The following is a 22,243-nucleotide window of genomic DNA, read 5'->3' as shown; positions in this document are numbered from 1 at the left end:
TACCATACTGGAGTGTTGGGCACCTAGGTTCAAAACTAGTTATGTAGCAGACCAAATTTAAAATTTTTTTTATACTTTGGTTGTCTTTTTATTTATTTAGTTTTGAGAGAGAGAGTGTGTGTGTGTGCAAGCGAGGGAGGGGTAAAGGGAGAGGGAAAGAGAGGGTCCCAAGCAGGCTCCATGCTCAGCACAGAGCCCAACATGGGGTTCGACCTCATGACTGAGATTATGACCTGAGCTGAAATCAAGAGTCCGATGCTTAACTGACTAAGCCCCCCAGGTGCCCCTGTACTTCGATTTTCTAAGTAGAGAATGCTAAAAGTGTTTAAAAGGAAGGCTTCCATGTTGATGTGAGTAGAATAGTTTCCTATTCTATTCCTGCTTCCTATTCTATTCCTATTCTGGGTTTCTGTGGTCACTATTGCCTCTGACCACATGGAATGGTGAAGGTGAACACTAGTAACAGAAATGGTATATTATGTGGATTTATTTTCATGCTATACATTTACTACCTAGTCGTGAAAGTTAGGTAACTGTTTTTTAATGCTACTACAGAAAGAATATAAGAGAGACTTGGAGCTGGAAGTCAAAGGAAGAGGTCTGAATGCCATGGCCAATGAAACTCCTGACTTCATGAGGGCCAGGAATGCTACTGATATTGCCAGTCAGGTCAGTGTCATTATTTCAGGTCAATCTTGAAAAAAAAAAAAAGTTGTGATTACAACAACACATATTGTCCTTCTATTATCTGACTTGGTCAATAACAGTCATATGTATATAGTGGCATTTTTAAACATCTGCCTGGTGGAATCCATTCTAATATAAGAATCAGAAACCCTATGCCAGGCCTGCAAAGGGGTTGTCTGTCTTTCTGAGTCTATAACCACAGAAGACATTCAGAGCAAAGGGTAGAACTTGGGGAACTTGGAGCTAGGGCAGATTCTGACATCTTGGTTATATTTGTTCATCAATTCACCCCCCATTCAGCACGAAGAATTCCTTGTTTAGACTATTTTGGGAGTTCTTTCTTTTCCTCCTTTCAAGACCTAAATTTAAACGTAGTTTTTAGACATCTCACATTGTCTTTTGCTTATTTGTCCTGCTCCCAGCTCTTCTATATGTAAACAATCCATGCCTTACTATGTGTTGATCATCTTGCTCCTTTCCCATTACTTCTTACCTCCCCAGCCCCTGTGCCAAATTACATAGTAAGTCTTTCAATAGCTAGGACTCAACCTTTCTGACTCTGTCTTTCATACAAAGCTATAAACACAATAGGAAAAAATATCGAATCTCAAATGAATGAATCCTTTTGGAAAAGAAATATTGACCACCTCGTAATGAAACAAAATCAACAAACATGTACATTGTAAACATTTACCCAATTTTGGGGTGCTCTGTTGCAGATTAAGTATAAGCAATCAGCAGAAATGGAAAAAGCCAATTTCACTTCTGTGGTTGATACTCCAGAGATCATTCATGCCCAGCAAGTCAAGAACCTTTCAAGCCAGGTAAGGACATTCATTGGAATATCACTCATAGACCCCAGGTGTGAGGAACAAAAAAGTCTTTCCATGAATACCTAAGCAGCCTCTTTCAAAACACAGTTTTGCCCAACAAAAGAGAAGTTGAGATTGCTGTATCCAAATTAAAATAGATTATGGGAGGGAACTTTAAGGTGCTGACAAACTCTTACATGGTACCACCCATGTTAATGAATCAGTATTTTAACAAGTAAAATCTCCTATAATGTAGATGTAAAATTTATGTGCAAATCTGGAAGAAACAAAGTAGACAGTCCCTATCTGGATTATCAGTCTCCTTAACCAGATTGAAATAGGTCATCAACACCAACCATGCAATCTAACCCCAATTCTTCCCATGAGAGATAACTATCTTCCCACAAACAGAAATGAAGGGAAGTAGAAGTTCTTTTATAGACCAGGATATACCCTCATTTGCTCTCATTTTCAGTGATATCAGGGATCTGCAATTTGTTTAAGAACCTACAAGGTAGAATTTTTGCTTGTCTTCTGAGCAGTGAGTTATAAAGCTGTGGTGACCTGACTAGGCTATGCATTATAAACACCTGAGAATATAATTTTCCTAGTCCCACCCTGGAATTTTAAAGCTACTAAGCCTGATGTAGGCCCTGGAAATCTGTTTTTATTTGTTTGTTTCTTTTCAGTCGTCACAGGTGATCTCTCAATGGCCAATTGCGTCAGGGAAATTATGGATTTAAATCCTATACTATCAACATATAATTTTATATCATAAAATTAGACATGAAAAATCGTTATCACTAGAGAATTGTTTATTTAAGAAATAGATATATTCAAATGGGAGAAATAAACCTTTTGTTTTGGGGATGGGTGGGGAATCATTTTATTAACAAAATTATATGGGCCCCAAACTACCATGTTGTGTTCATTGGGGGAGGTCAGCATTCTTGGGGCTGTGAGAGGCTTGCCAGCTGTATAACCTTGAGCCTTTTGACACTGCTGATCTTTCAAGAAAACCCCAGAGTGCAGGCCTTTTCCAGGGAAGAATTAAATCACTTACTCTGTTCTCCTGGGACTTTCCTCTGCTAGTTCCTCAAGGCATAAAATATGGCCAGACGAGTTACTTCCCTCCCAATTTAAATTAGTATTTACCTTTCAGTGATGTAGTAGTGCTGGTGCTTTCTACAAAATTGCTTCTTGGTTTCCAGTGAAAAGTACATATTTTATAACTTCTAAATCTCATACTTGGGGGTTAATGCAAACAGTCTAAATGGACCCACAAATTCAGGATAATATATTAAATACTTTTTTTTTAATTTTTGTTTTTAATGTTTATTTTTGAGAGAGAGAGAGAGAGAGAGAGCGCGCGAGCGCGCGAGTGGGGGAGGGGCAGAGAGAGAGAGAGAGAGACACAGAATCTGAAGCAGGCTCCAGGCTCTGAGCCATTAGCACAGAGCCTGATGTGGGGCTTCATCCCCCAAACTGTGAGATCATGACCCAAGCTAAAGTCTGGCGCTCAGCTGACTGAGCCACCCAGGTGCCCCATATACTAAATACTTCCTAATGCCAGGGATCTGGGACTCTTGCCTCTCACAACACCCCTAAGTTCCAAATACAAACTGATCACCCCTCTTAGTGACCATCACTAGCTTGGCCAAGCAGTTAAGGCAGCTTTTGCTCAATGTTAAGAAAATAAGAGGAAAAGAAAAGGGTACCTGGGTGGCTCAGTCTGTCGAGTGCCCGACCTCGGCTTAGGTCATGATCTCACGGTTTGTGGGTTTGAGACCCACATCCGGCTCTGTGTTGACAGCTCAGAACCTGGAGCCTGCTTCGGATTCTGTATCTCCCTCTCTCTGTGCCCCTCCCCTGCTCGCTGGCACTCTAACTCTCAAAAATGAATACACGTTAAAAAAATAAAAGAAAGGAAAAGACAAAAGAAGGACTGGTCTTACCCCTTTCCCAGAAGAAAGAAAACTCTTTGCCTTACATTTGTGTAACTAAGAAAATTCATTCAGGTTACTTTTTCCTGAACTGGGAATGTGACGAACTGTTCTTTCCTTCCAGAAATCTTTGTTTTAACTGGCTTCCTGTTAAAAATCTAAACTGAAATCTCTTATTGACTGAAACAGCTATCATCTTTGAAATTAAATCTTTCAACATATAAATGTAATTCATAATGTGTGTGTAGTACAAGTTAGACGAGAGAGCTGTACAAAGAATAGTTTTATCCCCTTGCAAAAGTAGCTAGCCTTTCTGCCACACCCAAACTTCCCTGAAAAGTGGGAGAAACTGGAGCTAAACAAAGCTGGAGAGAAAAGTGAAAGGACTTAGTGACAAGCAATAAAAGAAAAATCTGGTTCTCAGGCAGAGTATGTGTTCTGCTGCAGAGATTAACCAAAGTGAGTCAGTTCTGTTGCAGGGACTGACTGTATAGGTATCTGGCAGAAGAGCAGACCTGTGGGCACAGTGTCCAACCAAAGGCTCGGCAGGGGCAGGAAAGCCTGAGAGAGGTGAAGGCCAGCTCAGAGCCTTGGCCAGTCAGTTGGTCGTAATGCTGTTTAGCAGAGCCCCCAGTGCTGCAGCATCAGAGCCACATTCTGGAAGTACCTGCTGGTCCTGCCTGCCTGGTGCATCCTGTGGCCAGGAACCCCAGCCACACATCAGCTCAGCAAAAATCTCCTTGTCACCAGCTAAGGCCAGCTTTACAGAGGCCTGTTGATGGCTCCTAACCCTCCTGCTTTTCTCTCCCTGCCTGTGGAAGTCCGGCTCCTGGCTGGTTCCCTATCCAGTTCACAGTAGGCACCCCATTGCCAGGAGCCTGGTTGTCCCCTTCCTCGGTGGGCCAGCCAGCGAGGGCCTCCTTCTGCCATCTTTGCCGTGACAGTGGGTCTTACTGAATGCCCAGCCTCAGCTCTCCCAGAAAGAAAAGGCATGGCACTCACTGACCAGAGAGGGCCGTGCTTTAGAACAACCTAATATCCAGGAATAGTCAAAAACCTACAAAGGACTTTCCTTCTGCTGACTGAGCAGGAAGGGCAGTTTTAGGTCCCATTGGCCCATATTCCTGTGGTGTTCTCCATCCTTATTTCTTGGAATCTATTCTCAGAAAAAGTACAAGGAAGATGCAGAGAAGTGCATGTCCTATTATGAGACTGTTTTGGACACTCCAGAGATGCAGAGAGTCCGGGAGAACCAAAAGAACTTCAGCCTTGTAAGTTTTTATTGAATCTAAGACCCAGCCCACTGATCCCTGGGATAAGGCCGGCACTGTGGATGCCTCTGGGCCTACACACTTGGGCCATCCCCCTGCAGTGGGGCTGTGCGGTGGCCCTTTACAACTCCCACCAGTGGCCCAGGAACTGTGTGCTCCATTCTGCTCCGGGATTACCTGATATTTCAGTACCAAATCATAACGTGAAAGACCCACCTGCTACTGTGTTAGTAGCTTCTTGCCACTGCATGTGAACTGTCTCCATCTTCCATTCGTGCTGACATTGGTCTTTTTCAAAATCGATTCAGGAAGGGATGCATTTTTAAGAAACTTAATTTGATACTTTACAAATTTTAGCGTCTTTAAAATTTTTTTATATAAAATTCTTATTAAAGAATTTCCCTTTGGCTATCGGACCATGATTATTGTGGCATACATATTTTTTTTTTAATTTGGATTTTAACTTCCTTTACACAATATAGACAATTTAAAATATATTTTAAGATGTTGAGATCTTAACAAGATGTTTACTCTTTCTTCATAGCTCCAATACCAGTGTGACCTTAAAAACAGTAAAGGAAAAATTACAGTTGTTCAAGACACGCCAGAAATACTGCGTGTTAAAGAAAATCAAAAGAATTTCAGCTCGGTATATTTACTATTTATTTTCCATTTAATGCTAACCGAATAATTCCATTCTCCTCTGTAGAAATATGCTAGCCTCTTGTTGATTCAGACAATTAACATCTAACCTCCCCAGTTAATACCAGCGGTTATTTGATCGAATTTCCCATACTTTGCTCTAAAAACATCACGCCGGGGACCATTAGAAATAACAACTTAAATCTGCTAACACAGTAACTTTTCTTTCTTCCTAATTTTTTTAATCCCAGAGGAGTAACGTGTGTTGTCTTGTTCCATGAAGATAGATTTCTTTTTGACATTGTGATTTCTTTTTGACATTGTGATTTCTTTTGTTCTCCTTCCCAGAATAACTGACTTCACACTTCTTTAACGGATTTTGTGTTTCATATGGGAGGGTTTTCTTTAAATCAACATTTTTCTGGTTTTTCTCATCCTGTGTTAATACAGTACGGTAATCTTAAAAGAGCTCTCAAGATCTGGAAAGTTATCCGTGTTGTATATATGGTAGGAGTTACTGATGCTGATGCAGATGTCAGATCGTCAGATACTCCGGTACCTTGCTAAGGACATTCTCTAGGGTCTTTTGTTTTCACAGAAGCCATGTTTCCTAGTCTTCCTCCAGGAATCGCTGGGCTTTCTTTTCCTCTGTGTAACATTGTCCTGATTGTGAATGGCCAGGTTTTATATAAAGAGGATGTCTCTCCGGGAACGGCAATCGGAAAGACCCCTGAGATGATGAGAGTGAAGCAAACACAGGACCACATTAGCTCGGTAAGGACGCCTCCATGAACTCACCTGCAGTGTCTTCTGCCTCCCTTTGATAATTTACTTTGAGGGCTGAGCTGCCCTCAGAACCTTTGTCGCCAGGAGCTGCTGGAATGGGTGCCTGTGCTGAGCACCGTCACACAGTCAGTGCGGTGTTGAGCAGGTGTCATGAGGGGAGGTTATGTGTAGGAGATGGAGAGGCTGGTATCAGAGCAAACCAGAGCTAGATGCTGGTTCAAGACGTAAAAACAGATTTTAGTCTGGACTGTTAAAATAGGAGAAAGAGATCAGAGTATAGAACTGGGCTCAATTTCAAACACTGCAAGGAAAGCTAAGAATTTATGGGGCACCTGGGTGGCTCAGTCAGTTGAGCGCCCAACTTTGGCTCAGGTCATGATCTGGTGGTTGACGAGTTCGAGCCTCACGTCAGACTCTGTGCTGACAGCTCAGAGCCTGGAGCCTGCTTCGAATTCTGTGTCTCCTCTCTGCCCCTCCCCTGCTCGTGCTCTGTCTCTCTCTGTCTCAAAACTAAATAAACATTAAAAAAAAAATTTTTTTTTTAAAAAGAAAAGGATTTATAATTGGGGGTGGGAGCAGGGCAGGGGGGTAAGGAGGCAGAGGGAGGACAGAAACTTAGAGAAAATGTCAGGGGTAGGGAGGGTTCTGGCTGAACCTACCTAACCAGATTCTTGCTGGCAGCAGGCGAGGGGGACCAGACTTTGCCTAGTGGGCTAAGGAATTTGGTCAGATAACAAGAGTGATGAGATACCAAGGGTAGGGGGATTCTGGCTAAAGGATTCTTGCTAAATTTGGGCAAATACAGAGACAGACTTGGAAGTCCAAAAGTTGAGGCCTGATTGGAAAGAGGAATCAGAGGACCCTGACTAAAGTTTGGTCTAGGAGAGACTTTTTGTCATTTGTAAGAAAATAGAATATGTTAAAGTAAAAAAATCAACCTTCCTAGATATATACATGTGAATATATCTGTCCTGGCCAAATGAACTATTGGGCATAAGAACATCGGAGTGCACGGAAAGATGAGGGGCTACAGTCTAAGTATGGACTCCTCCTTCACCCCACCATTAATTGATAGGAAAGAGATCAAGTGTCCTTGTCCATAATTGTTCTCCGACCCAGCATCAGATTGGGTCCCCGTCCACACTAAGTGTAGAGTTTGTATTATTTAAACTGTGACTTTACAAACTGCAGAGCTACTAACCAAACACATGCACATGTTCCCATTTTTATATCTGCAGGTGAAGTATAAGGAAACCATTGGACAAGGAACGCCAATCCCTGACCTGCCTGAAGTAAAACGTGTCAAGGAGACACAGAAGCATATTAGCTCGGTAATGGCCCGTGTGTTGGGCATGTATTTGTGCAACCAGCCACCTCCCAATTGCTACCTACCTTTCTGCCATCCCTTCTTCCTCCTACCAAGGGCTTCCCATGCCTTGAGGAGGGTGTGAATTTCCCTCCCTCCATCCTAGATTAGAAACTTCTGTCTTCACATAATTAAGGAGCAGAAGGGACTTGGCTTCTTGATTAATCATCATGCCTGCAGTTTCTAAAGTAAAAAGTTCCAGCAGTAATAAGATTATCAGAATGATTTCAAGTGAGTTAAAAGATATCAATATAAAAATACAAAATATTACATATATATAATTGCATATATATTGTATTATATATATAATTATATATAATTTTATATAAAAATATAAAATATAAAATATATAATATATTTATATTATATTATAATATTTATATATTATTATATACTATATAATATATATAATATATATAATATATTATATATAATATTATTATATAATATTATATATATAATATTTATATTATTATATAATATATAATATAAAAATATAAAATACATAAAAATATATAAATATATATTTATATATATAAATATATATTTTTATATATATAAATATTTATTTATATATATATATTATATATATATTTATATATATATATTTATTATATATATATATTTATATATAAATATATATATTATATATATATTATTTATATTTATATTATATATATAAATATTTATATATATAATATAATATATATAATATAATATAATATATATAATATATATTATATAATAATATAATGTATATATAATATATATATTTATATATAAATATTTATATATATATTTATATTATATATATTTATATTATATATATTATATATATATTTATAAATATATATTTATATATTTTTATATATATATAAATATATAAAAAATATAAAAAATATATATATATAAAATTATATATATAAGATTTTGTGTTACTCTTATATATATCTTTGCGTGAGTATGCACCTCAGGTTATTCTCCCCCATCCAGGAAAACTCTAGGTAGACTTGTGAAGTCTATGCAGCCTTCTCCTCTCCCTTTCAAGATCTCTTGCCCTGTATCGTCTGCTGTCTTGCAAATGCATTGTGTCTCTAAGGTGCCAGCTGTCATTTATCTACCCACAATGACATATAGTGAGCATGTTCTGTATAGGAATTTCAGGCACCTGTGCATAGTGTCTATCTGTGGGGGAAGGGTGTGAGGGATGGGGGTCGTCCCTCACACCTGAAATAATCAGGTTAAGCATATGTTTCTCCTGACCTCTATCAGGCTAGCCTAGCCTCTCCTCCCCACCTCCCAACACTGTGTGCACGTACACACGCGTGCACAAAAACGCTCACTCCCTCAGCTTTCCCATCTGTAAGCAGATTCTAAGCAAAAGCTGGCTACTAGCAAGAGACACTGTGGAGCTTGGGAAATAGTTGATGGCCAATAAAAGGTGACGACCTTGGTCTTATAGGTTCTGCTGGTCTCTGGAGGACTGAACTCTCATTGCCATTAGGAGACCCTTGATATCTCTCTTGCAAACTGCTCATATTCTTTAGATCTCACTCCCTTTTCACTCTTTGCTTATACTCTGGCTTCCTTATGGTACAAATTTCAATCCAGATTTTTGTGACCACCAGTCGAAGAAAACTCCTTTAGTCACTTTTGATTACAACTTCCTGTCTTTCTCTGGTTACGTTTTGTTCTGTTGTCCATGACCAGGTCTGCTGCCTTGCTGGGTAAAGAAACACAAGTTTGTCTAACACGGTAGATTTTTAAAGATCCCTAAAAGTTTCTCAGCAAAACAAAGATATCACCACTAGTCTGTCAGTGATTTTCAGAATTAATCTGTGACACAAACTCCCACGTTGTTCATGTTGACCCCACCCATGCTCAACTACACCATAGGATATATTTATTTAAAAAGAATTCATTCATTTCTTTAGGCTGACAATTCTTAACATTAATCAAGAGGGAAGAAGGTAAAGAAGGAGGCCAGAGGCTCAAGAAGTTCCTTGCTCTTTTCATTAAAATTTACAGACCTTTGATATGACCCCTAAAAAATAGGGACATCCCTCAGTTTGAAAACTAGTAATTTACATGATCCAACAGTCATCAGTAGAAATTTCAAGGGAAGAATTCCTAAAAAACACACTGTTTAAATCTTGTCATATTAAGGACACCTACAGACTAGGTGCCGCCTAGGAATTTTTAGTAGAAAACACAAAACAAAATTCTCAATAAACCTGAAAGAATAGTGTGTCACATGATTATAAGATTTTAAACCACATAACCTATGTATTAAGTACAAATCTACCGTGGACCTACTGATACTAAATGTCATGAAATGGTTAGATTTTTCTCATTGTTGAATTTATTACCACTTTTTAATGAATTTTAGGACTGTATTAAGTGTTGACTATAGAAAATGTGTACTAAATTACACATTTGTGTGTAAAGTAGTCTTCAAGGTAGTAAAATTACTACTTTTGAAGAGGGAACATAAAATTTTGTGGAGTTTCTTTTGCTTATCCCTTGAGTGTCTTATCTGAAAGCAGATTGTTTTTAGGGGTTTCCACCACACAGCCCACACATGTGGCTATAATCTAAAGGATTCATGGTCATTTTACCTTTTTGGCTAATTATCTCCTACAGGTTATGTACAAAGAAAACCTGGGAACAGGCATTCCAACCCCTGTCACTCCAGAGATTGAGAGAGTCAAACGCAATCAAGAGAACTTTAGCTCGGTATTTACAAATATATCAAATAAGAAACTCTATTTCCCCATTTAAAAATTTACCAGAATAACCCATTATCCTTTTTTTTTTTTTTTTTAAAGTAACATCTTAACACTCCTGTGTGTGCGTGTGCGTGTTATTACCTGACCAAAACCATCTGGACTTAAACATAGTGACTCACTTTTCTGATGGTACTTTAACATTTTTAGTGACTGACAAGTATGGATACTTAGGTCTGAATTACCGTATGGAGAATTAACACCAGATCCCTCATCATTATACTCATTTCCTATAACCAATGTACTTTTTCATCCCCAGAATTAGCATGGTAGACTTCATCATTAAAGTGGTGAAGAAAAAGGAAAACCATTATCCTTACTAAATTAATTACTCACCAAAAGATTCCCTCTTCACACCAACTCCCTGCCCCTGATTTTCTCCCTTCCTTAATCTTTGTGCCTGTTTTGAATGTCTTTTGGGTGCTTTCTTGTATCTCACAGGTTTTGTACAAAGAAAATTTGGGGAAAGGAACCCCAACACCTATCACTCCAGAGATGGAGAGAGTCAAACGCAATCAAGAGAACTTTAGCTCGGTATTTCTTAGGGGCATAAATAAAATCCCTTAATTCTTATTTAAAATAATATTTTTAACACATTACAAACATATGATTTTTCTCCCTGTAAAATTACTAAATTCATATAATGAAAATAATGATACCAAATATTACCTCAGTTTTCAACCCAAATCTAATTTAGTAGTTACTTGAGTTCTGGTGTGAAATTTTTAACTGTTTTCCCTAAAACATAACTATTGGTCACTTCCTTAAAAACCCATAATATTCAGTGTTCTGTGTTTTTCCCCTCTCAAATCCTCCTTTAATAACAATAAGTGTTTCTAACTGTTGTGGCATAAGTCAAAAGTAAAAATCTAACATCCTTTCAAAAGGTCAGTGTTAATTAGAATTTTATTTGTGCTTATTTTGGCTCTGTTTGATGTTATTTTTTTGTGTTTGTAGCCTTTTGTAGAAGAATGTGACTCTTAATATTTCCATTCATGAGACGACAGAACAATTTACAGTAACTCAGAAATGTGGCTCAGTTAGTTTGTGTACCACATCAGATATAAATGAGGTTTACTTTGGAATAGCTTAAGGACCATTGAAAGCTAATGTTTATTTAGCTTCTAATACTTATTAATATTTATTTTATTTCCCCCAACCTCTCTCTCTCTCTTGTTCCCTATTTTAGCATTACCAACAACTCATTATGGATATTAATTTCAATGAACTTGAACACTATGTGATCAGGCCTAATACCTCTGTCTTTGAGAGAAGACCTATATTAGTGACTCCTGCCTGCAGCCTGGCAGCTGTGTCTCTATTAATGCCACTTAGAGACAGACATCCTACTGTGTGTGACGAAATGTCAAAGTGATTGGTTCTATTTCTTAAAGTTGGTCAGGCCTATTTCATGCCATTATGAAAATAAACAAAAATACTTTTAAAGACTAATTTGAAGGTTAATTACCTAAAAGATGGGTCCATGCTGATGTGATTGTTGGTTTTGTGCACACAGATTTTGTACAAAGAGAACTTGAGCAAGGGGACCCCCCTTCCTGTCACTCCTGAGATGGAGCGAGTCAAACGCAATCAAGAAAACTTTAGCTCGGTATTCAGGAGAAAGCTCCTTTAATTCCATATTTTAAAAATAATAACAACTTTCTATAAAACAAACTTCTCACTATTAGTCCCTTTAAAATAATGAGTTTAACATTTTTTAATATCATCAACTGGATCCTGTTTTCACGTCTTTTACTTACCATTTGATTCTAACATTTTATACCTTCTATAATAGTCCCTTAAAACTTTTAATTGGTTCCTTTCCTTCTTTTTTCAACTTTTATGTTGCCACTGGGACTTTTGAAGTTCCTTGATATCCAAAAAACCCAAACACCATAGCTCTTATTTACTCAGAACTCTTGTTATTTGATGCTTCTGGGTTAGCAGAAGTCCTAGACATAGGACTTGAGACCACATGCAGAACTAGTGGCTCTTGCTTGGGAGCAGTGGTTACTTTAACCTAGATCCTATCTGGATAAACACAGGACAGAAAAAGAAAGTAGCTCACTGTTGGAACCCAAAGCAATCTTATCTTGATACTTGTGCTGAACAAGCTATTCCATGAATACAGATCCAGACCTTCTGATTTTTTTTTAATATACAAATCAAATCATAAATGTATATTTAATGTTATTTTTTCTTGTATTAATGCTATTGAAAAATTCCATAATACTCAGTCTGTGAAACTGCTATATAAGGATCCTAACAGTCACTTATGCCTGAGATAGAAAATCAAATATCAACAGGAAAATTTAGCTGGATTTTTTTTGGGGGGAGCAGGTTTGATCCAAAGTGGCTTTTATTGTCAGTTTAAATATTTTCAGAAAGTTTTATTCTTCCACATAATTAGATCAGTAACTTTCTTTGGTCCCACTGTCTTTTGGTTTTGTTTTCCTTTGTTTTTAATTACTATTCACTAACAACCTTTTGATTTTGTTAAATTGTCAATGTAAATTAATGTTACCTTTGGAATGTTATAGTCATTATTTTCCCTGTGGGGGGATGACGATGATGATGATGATGATGATGATGATAATGATTTCTTCTTTTAGAAGAATTAAGGTTTGCATTAATTTTCAAAACTATATTTTAATTATTTTCTTCTACATTAGAGTAAGTATACTGTTTATATCTGAGATCGTAATGATCCTGACAGTACTGGGCAATTTTTTTTTCCTACGTAACCATTGTGTTCATTTTTACACAGGTTGCATTTAGGCAAAATTGTCTGGTGGTGCATAGAGCTTTCAAGATTCTGTGTGAAATAAATAGTACTATGTATTAAAACATTACCTTTCTGACTTGGCCACCTCCACAATTTGAATTTACTCAACAAAGACCAATTTTGCTATATTGCATAAATTTGGCCTGGGGATTTAAATATCTATTATTCTGCAAAATAGATGTTCTATGTAGGTAAAATAGGTATTTGTCAATCTAATTAAAAAATAATTTTTCTATTGTACACTAAGCACTTTAGTGCCTTTATGAAATTATTTGTAATTTTTTCCTTAATTCCCAACACAGGAAACAAACATTCAGTATAATATGAGTTGATATTGAGTTGAATACCAAATACACTGGCACGTTAGCTAAGGAAATATGGAGCGTGTTCTCATCCAGATCTGTATTTGAAGAGCTAGGTTGACTTGGTGAATTTGTCTTTCCTGTTTGGTGTCTGTAGTCTCGTACGAGGGTCCCTACAGGACAGATGAAAGGGCTGTTTTGACTGCTTTTGCTTTTTCTGGATGCTCTCTTGTGTCATACAGGTGTTGTATAAAGAAAACCTCGGGAAAGGGATCCCAATTCCCATCACTCCAGAGATGGAGAGAGTCAAACACAATCAAGAAAACTTTAGTTCGGTATTTAAAAGAAAAAAAAATCCCTTTAACTATTTTTAAACCAAAAATTAATGGCTATAATTTTAATCTAATCAGCTTATCTCAATAAAAACTTTGACATGTCTTGTTCACAACTTAATGCTGCCATTTCCTATGAATCCATTTCCCCATTTTGGTTAAGTATTAATATAATCATTTGACTTATAAAACAAAAAAGTGTTCAGTATTCTATCCCAGGCTTTAAAAACATAACCTTCTCAGTGTCTAAGCACCCACATTTATCCTGCTTTGGCAAATCTGATCTGAATGTAAAGCTTATAAAAATTTATTTAGCAAAGATCAGAATGTTGGTCTCATTTCTGTTCTAACTTTCTCTGCCCCTACTGGTGTTTGTACAGATTTTTTGAAGTTTCCTTTTTTAGAATCTTGTCATTGCTCTCCATTTGCTTTAAAAATAAGTAATTCTCCCAATGTGTTCACCCAAACTAAAAATTAAATACTTGGACTTCTTTTGAAAAGTCAACAAAAGAAGGTTTGTGTAGGTATCTTCATATATACAATGTTTCTAAAACCCAAATACCCTTATGTGGATTATTAATAACATTTCCAAATCAAAAATAACTTCCTGGGTTCTCCTTTTGTCTCTTACCCTTTTAATTTTTTTTCTCTTCCTCATAACAAACTGGGGGCACTAATCCTTCCCTTTCATGGTGCACTCTGTTGCTCAGTGCTACAGGGATTTGTTCAAACAACAAAAATAACAAAACTTTCCTTTCCTATCTCTTCGTTTTTGCTGCTCTTTCCTGCATTCCCTTACTTATGTCTCTAGGCTCGTACAGGTTGGATCTAGAAGCTTCTGGTGTTTCCTTTCCTCTAACTCATTCTCTTCCTCTTTGCCCTTCTACTCCCCACTTCTCCACAAGTGGGGGAAAGTGGTTGATTGCTCTTTTTGTTCTGGATGCTTTCTTATCATACAGGTGCTATACAAGGAGAACCTGGGGACTGGAATTCCAATCTCCATCACCCCTGAGATGCAGAGAGTCAAACACAATCAAGAAAACCTTAGCTCGGTATTTTGGAAAGAAAGGGAAAAAGAAGATACCTCGTTTAACCTCGTTATTAAATAGATACTTAACATTTATTCCTTTTTAAAACCCACTACCCTTCCTTTGTTTCTAATATACCTCACTTAACAAAAAGACATACTTTTACATTTTTATGTTACTACTATGGATTCATTTTTTTTATATTTTAGTTAATTGATTTCTATTCCATCTGGTATTTAAAAAAATATTTAAAAAAAAACACCACTGGTCTTTAGTTTGCTTGGATAACAACAAAACTGAGTTCTAACCATCTCAAACCCCCACGTGATTGGAAGGCAGTGTGCTCACAGAAATGGAACAATAACATGAATAACTGACAACCTTTCCCCAGCAGCTGAGGTCCTTGCTGCCCTACAGTCCTCTTCCCCAGCCCAAGAATGGCTGCCATTAAAATAGTTTGTGGCAAATTGTCAACCTGTAACTCCTGTGTCATGTGGTAACAAGGAAGTTGAACTTGTCTTTAAGAATCTTAAAAACCAATGAAATATTACTGATGCCTGTTTTTTCTGGATGCTTTCTCATCACACAGGTGTTGTACAAAGAAAATATGGGCAAGGGAACCCCTATACCTGTCACTCCAGAGATGGAGAGAGTCAAACACAATCAAGAAAACCTTAGCTCGGTATTTTGGAAAGAAAGGGAAAAGAAGATGCCATTTAACCTCATAATTAAATAGATATTTAACATTTATTCCTTTTTAAAAACCCCCTACCCTTCCTTTGTTTCTAACATACCTCACTTAGCAAAAAGACATACTTTTGCATTTTTACCTTGTTACTATGGCTTCAGTTTTTAATTTTAGTTAATTGACTTCTATTCCATCTGATATTTTAAAATATTTTTGTTTAAGCCACTGGTCTTTAATTTGCTTGGATAACAACAAAACCGAGTTCTAACCATCTCAACCCACGTGATTGGGAGGCAGTGTGCTCACAGAAATGGAACAATAACATGAATAACTGACAACCTTTCCCCAGCAGCTGAGGTCCTTGCTGCCCTACAGTCCTCTTTCCCAGCCCAAGACTGGCTGCCATTAAAGTAGTTTGTGGCAAATTGTCAACCTGTAACTCCTGTGTCATGTGGTAACAAGGAAGTTGAACTCGTCCTTAAAATCTTAAAACCAATGAAATATTACTGACGGCTGTTTTTTTCTGGATGCTTTCTCATCACACAGGTGTTGTACAAAGAAAATATGGGCAAGGGAACCCCTATACCTGTCACTCCAGAGATGGAGAGAGTCAAACACAATCAAGAAAATATTAGCTCGGTACTTTGGCAAGAAAAGCAAAAACTACTTCTTTAATGATTTAAAATAATACTTATTAATCCTACTTTTAAAAAACAACTTAAATTTTGTGAATTTTGTTTATCACATGTATCCTTCTTTCCTAGAAGGCTACTCTTAGCTTTAACCCTGTAATAACAAGATTGCTTTAATCCATAAAGTTCTAATATCAGGAAGTAACAGACTTTCCAATAAAATATCCTTTCACTCATCTCTCCCCAAACTTACTCTCTATCTACTATCCTCAAGGTCTCTTTGTTTTATGCACTCATGAAATTTGGGGGGTGGGGTAGGTATGAGAGCTCTTTCTGGAACATTGGAGTTGTGATCTTCTTCAGCTTTTGCACCTATGACTTTTGGTTCTAATTTATCCTGTCAGATTTAAACAAAGAGACCTTGGGGAAATAACCCCTGATTCTCTTCTTCAAGGATAATGACATTTCTATTCCATCGGATATTTGTAAATATTAAAAAAAAACCCCACTTGTCTTTTAGTTTGCTTGGATAACAACAAAACTGAGTTCTAACAATCTCAAATCCCCATGTGATTGTTTGGAGGTACTGTGCTCATAGAAATGAAAAAACTAAGATCCACTAGTGATTTCAGCACATGACTGTCAATTTACTTAAAAAGGAAAGTGTCACTCGAACTGTTTTTGCTTTACCAATTTTAATTTTTTTGTGTGTGTGTCTTTAGCGTGGTCTTTAACTGTTAGCTTTAGTAAACCATTTCCTGTAAGCCTGTGCTCTGTGATATTATATATGTTTAGTGATTACGGGGGGGGTGGAGCAGAGATTGGGATTCGTATGGGGAGGACACTAGCTCATGTAAGGAAGAAGCCTGCGACCCCTCACATCAGCGCTATGTGTGGGTTTCTCCAGTACTTGAGCACAGGGCATCAGAATCACCCGGAGCACTTGTTACATCAGATTGTAGGGCCCTGTCCCCACAGTTTCTCATTTTCTGGGTCTGGTGTGGGGCCAGCAAATTTGCAATTCTAGCAAAGCGCTCAGGCGATGCTGAGCTTGCTATTCAGGGACCCCACTTTGAGAACCATTACTTGAACAGAATTCCTTCTCTTGAACATCATTTCCCAAACCCATTCCCCATGAATGACACTGAAGTGAGACACTGAGGTAAAGGATTTATGGTGATGCTAATGATGTAATCGCTGAGAACATTTTTCCTTACTGAGAAGTTTGCTGGTGAACTAAGGTAGGAGACAGAGCACGGATGACAGCAGGGAACAAAAGAGTAGGAGAAATCCTTGTTTGTGGGCCCAGGATTGTATGGATGTGTCTATATACAGAGTTGCTGCACAACCAACCATCCAGTCGCCCACTCCTGTGTAGGGACCGGCCCCGCCTTCTCCGTGTCACTCAAGCGCATTCCCCTACAGTCCTTTCTAGATGATCTGTCTGGTGCTTGAAATTCATGGACTAGTGGGCAAATGAAGGCTGTCTTTTTGGAGCACACTGCAGTTCTGTCAGGCGGTCTGCCAGGATGTCAGGGCAGGGGCCTACCCTGGAAATGTGTGTCTGGCTGTAACTATACTCAGCTTCCTTTGGAAACATACCTCTTTCCGCCTAACCTTGTTGCCTAAATGGTTTGACACCCTGAACCTCATAACAAATTATCTATTCTGTTTAATCTTTTGGTAACTGTAACTTTTTTTTTTCTTTTTGGCTTTTTGGATCCATTGGACCCGTGTAGGTTTTGTACAAAGAAAATGTGGGGAAAGCCACCCCAACCCCTGTCACGCCAGAGATGCAGAGAGTCAAACGCAATCAAGAGAACATTAGCTCGGTATTGTCTTGAGAAACGAAAGTGCTTTTAACTTTGCAAAGTAACCCCTGCAGTTTGGCCTGCTCCTAACTCCATCCCAGGTTAAAAACCAGCAAAATGCCAGTTTTTTTAGAATCTACTGTAAATGACCTACTCCATGTATTATTGCCATTAACTATTTTTTTAAGCTTTCTTCTTGAGAGCCGTTCTCACTAATGTAGTAGATTAAACCTGGAGTTTTCTTCCCCAAATCGCATTATATTTAATAGCCTGAATATTGCCTCTTGGTGATTTTCGGGTCCAACTTTGTATCTCACAGGTGTTATACAAAGAGAAACCGGGGGAAGCGACCCCTACACCCTTTACTCCTGAGATGGAAAGAGTCAAACGCAATCAAGAAAACTTTAGCTCGGTATTTCGGAGAGGAAAAAAGAAATCGTTACCTTTTTAATAAGCCTGGCAATCATGGTTATATCACTAATTTACCTCACATTTTTCCCAGAACTTTTAAGTTCATCTTTACCCACTTAAAAACAACCAACCAACCCCTCCAGCTCAAACTGATTTAATTCTTTCTTCTTCTCTGGCTTTATACAATAACATTTTAATGGCTTTATCTCCCTGATGCGTTTCTTATAGAGTGTGATATAATTGAGCCGTAACACAAGCTAGATGATGGTTTTCAGAACTGGTTTCTGCTTTCTGATGTCTGGATGCTCTCTTGGCTCCTCTAGGTATTATACAAAGAGAATATGAGAAAAGCAACTCCGACACCTGTTACTCCAGAGATGGAGCGAGCTAAGCGCAACCAAGAAAACATTAGCTCGGTATTGTCTAGGATTAAACACAGGAGTAGTGCAACAACTTGGAAAATAACATTTTAACATCATAGAAACACGCCTTTCTCATTCACTTGGAAAGCACACTAAAATGAAAAAAAAGAAATGCAACATCTTGGAAAATAACATTTTTAACACCATAAAAATGTGCACCTTCTCATTCAACTGAAAATTTACATTAAAATTAACACAACTGTGCTTTTAAATTCCAAATGATCATACTAAGAAATAACAAGTTAATTGCCAATGTTTTCTCTTACCTTTATTTTACTCCAAGGTAGTCTTATATAACCAACTAGGTAGTCTTACATAACCAACTGTAACAAATTGACTTCCTAACAGCCTCAATCTTCTGCTCTCCTTTATTTTTAAGGTATTCTATGAAACAGGTAATACTCTGAGGTGGATGCCTTCTTTGGCTTTGGTATTTTGGGTTTTTCATGTCTGGAGGACCTTGATTTCTGTGTTAACATATGGGTTTATGAAATCTGGACATAAACCTGTGAAAATGATCACTTGCTTGGAAGGACAGTTGTTTAGGGGCACCTGGTTGGCTCAGTCAGAAGAGCATGCAACTCTTGATCTCAGGGTCATGAGTTCGAGCCCTGTGTTGGGGGTAGAGATTAAATAATACATTAAACTTTTAAAAAATTAAAAAGATAGTTGTTTTCAATGTCAGAATCACACCTAGTGCCAAATACCATCCAGTCTGCTGGTGCTGCAATTCCCAGCAAATCCAAGAGACCAATTTCTTCCGATCCTCTTTGAAATTCTGTGCTCTATCTCCCTTGGAAATCAGAGTTGCATTTTCAAAGACAAAACTTGTCCTTTCTCTCCTGATGAGAGCCCTGCCCATTTGTCCTCATGCTAATCTGTTCAGCCGTTAGTCAAGGGTATCACTGGGTCTTTTCAGTTGACTCAAGCTTCCCTTCCCAGCTACTTTTATCTCCATGTGCTGGAAAAGTTTTGAGACTTCAGAATTAGAACAGTACCATGACCTGGACTTAATTCATGGTCTCTCCTCTACCAGGTTCTTTATTCTGATAGCTTCCGGAAACAAATACAAGGCAAAGCTGCCTATGTCCTAGACACTCCAGAGATGAGACGGGTGCGGGAGACCCAACGTCACATCTCAACGGTGAGTCCGGGATTCTTCAGGATTGACAGGCCAGCCTGCTGGATCAGGTGGAAAAGGAAATGATCACACCGTCATATTTTTACAAAGTGAATTAATGAAATTTCAGGTGAAATATCATGAAGACTTTGAGAAACACAAGGGTTGCTTCACACCAGTGGTGACAGACCCTATCACTGAACGAGTAAAGAAGAACACACAGGACTTCAGTGACATTAACTACCGAGGTATTCAGAGAAAAGTGGTAGAAATGGAACAAAAACGGAATGACCAGGATCAGGAGACTATTACAGGTATATGAGGCCTACAAGGAAAATCAACTCTAAACTGAGGGGGTAGAAGAACAGGAGTGGAATTACCCATAGGAAGGCAAAGGATAAAGGGACCTCAGTCTCTGTTTTCACTAGTTGTAAAAGAAAACTTATTTCACGGCTTGCAAAGCTGATCTCTCTTCTTTCTTCTGCTTTGTTCTCCTCTGAGAACTAAGCTAAATTGGTGTTAATGGTCCTGTGGTTAATTAAGCTCATGCTTTGCTTTCCAAGATATCAGGAGTCCTCCAAAAACATCTGTTCTGATCCTTAATTTCGCTCAATCTTAGGTTTACGTGTCTGGCGTACTAATCCGGGCTCAGTTTTTGACTATGATCCAGCAGAAGACAATATACAATCACGAAGCTTACACATGATTAATGGTATGTTATAGCTTATGACATAAATGTCACCATTTAGTGGGCTAGCATCAGTGACCTCAAGGAAACTCAAGGGTCTTCAGTGTTCTCAGTTGTCATTCCGCAGAGAAACACCTCCCTGACCGGTGGGACAATATCATTTTCTACGAAAATTTAAATCAGGGAAAGATTGCCTCACTGCCTCCATGTAAATCTCCTTAGGCCCCACTATTATCATTTTGTTTCTCAAGAAAAAGTAGTACATCTTTCTATTGGAGACATAATGGAAAAAAATACATAGGCACTGGGAAGAGAATGAATTTGACCTTTGGCAACTTTCTGAACACTCTTATGTCATCCAGGAAGATTATTAACAAGACAGGCCACATGCCTTTGTGTCTTCTGTTCATGTTAAAATGTAGAATGACACATAGTGTTTGTCCTTAAAGAATTTCCACTCTATTCTCCTGATGGAAAGACCAGTAAATCAGTGGTTACACCCTGACACGTGCAGTTTTAAAGGTCTGCACACAAATTGTAGGAACTCAGAGAAAGGGATCTAAATTAATTTGGAAGTGAGGGAGGGCTTTCTGGAGGAGTTTAATGTGGAGTTTGTGAATTTTGATGAGCCAGGAAAACGGACAGGGTGGAGGGAAGGGGTTGTGGGCCAGGACAGGCTGAGATTTGAAGCGTGGCTGTACCGTTTAGCAGTCACGCGCCCTTCGGTAAGTCACTTCAGCTGTCATGTGGAAAATGAGGATGACAACCACATAATATACAAGGGTTTCGAGGGTTTAATCCGTGGAAGTCTACCGAAAACCACGCTTCGCAAATCCCCCACCCCACCGAACTGAGATTCATTACAGTCAGGCTTTGCTACCGCCTAAGTTTCACGCCTGCTCCCCGCCCCCCAGCGCAAGCGCAGCGCCGGAGCCGGGAGCAGTCGCGGTCGGCCAGCGCGCTGAGCGTCAGCGGCGTCAGCGGCGGCGGCGAGGACAAGTCCGAGCACTCGGAAGCGGCCGACCAGCGCCTCTCCACCTACAGCGACGGCGGCGTCTTCTTCTCAGCCACCTCCACAGGTACAAGTGGGTGGCGCTGCCCTGGACAGTCGCGGCCCGCCCGCTGACTGGGTTACTAGGGCAGATGCTTTCAGTTAAAATTTTTTTTTAAATCTGGATTTTTAAAAATCATTTCTAATGATGAGAAAGGCCTAGAACTGTGGAGAAGCACATGAAACCAGATGTTTCATTCATTAACTTTTATTAGAGCCTCCTTTCTTGGAAATCGTTCTTTGTAAGTTAGGGGAAAAGAGAACACTGCTCCACTGTTTGACACTGATTAAATGGCGTCTAGCCACCATTTCTTCTCGTAAACTACTTTCCCCCCTACCGTGTAGCTTACAAACATGCGAAAACCACGGAACTCCCACAACAGCGATCCTCTTCAGTTGCCACCCAACAGACAACGGTATCCTCTATCCCATCTCACCCATCTACCGCGGGGGTAAGTAAGCAATCAGGAGCTTACTGAAATCATTCTTATCTCTTCATACGTGCAATAATGATTATCGCTATTCTGGTCTTTTTTTTAATTCCAAGTTTTAAATTCTAGTTTATTAACATACAGTGTAATATTGGTCTCAGGAATAGACTTTAGTGATTCACCACTTATATAACACCCAGGGCTCATCACAAGTACCCTCCTTAATGCCCATCACTCATTTAACCCATT

The 22,243-nt window shown here is 38.6% G+C and overlaps 1 protein-coding gene across 1 annotated transcript in view; it reads left to right on the top strand.

The window, feature by feature from the left end:
* The window catches only part of NEB (nebulin), a 223,788-nt gene that overhangs the window by 196,497 nt on the left and 5,048 nt on the right, over positions 1–22,243 (top strand). Inside the window, exons 130-146 of the mRNA XM_042948758.1 lie at positions 556–669; positions 1,407–1,511; positions 4,609–4,713; positions 5,258–5,362; positions 6,037–6,129; positions 7,380–7,472; positions 10,151–10,243; positions 10,735–10,827; positions 15,975–16,067; positions 17,800–17,892; positions 18,191–18,283; positions 18,606–18,698; positions 19,741–19,848; positions 19,955–20,138; positions 20,444–20,536; positions 21,427–21,591; positions 21,909–22,015. Coding sequence (XP_042804692.1) covers positions 556–669; positions 1,407–1,511; positions 4,609–4,713; positions 5,258–5,362; positions 6,037–6,129; positions 7,380–7,472; positions 10,151–10,243; positions 10,735–10,827; positions 15,975–16,067; positions 17,800–17,892; positions 18,191–18,283; positions 18,606–18,698; positions 19,741–19,848; positions 19,955–20,138; positions 20,444–20,536; positions 21,427–21,591; positions 21,909–22,015 — 1,830 coding nt within the window. The remainder of the gene's footprint in view (positions 1–555; positions 670–1,406; positions 1,512–4,608; positions 4,714–5,257; positions 5,363–6,036; positions 6,130–7,379; positions 7,473–10,150; positions 10,244–10,734; positions 10,828–15,974; positions 16,068–17,799; positions 17,893–18,190; positions 18,284–18,605; positions 18,699–19,740; positions 19,849–19,954; positions 20,139–20,443; positions 20,537–21,426; positions 21,592–21,908; positions 22,016–22,243) is intronic.

The sequence above is a fragment of the Panthera leo genome, chromosome C1, assembly GCF_018350215.1.
Source record: "Panthera leo isolate Ple1 chromosome C1, P.leo_Ple1_pat1.1, whole genome shotgun sequence".
NCBI classification, from domain to species: Eukaryota; Metazoa; Chordata; class Mammalia; order Carnivora; family Felidae; genus Panthera; species Panthera leo.
This window is presented reverse-complemented; position numbering and strand designations above follow the sequence as displayed.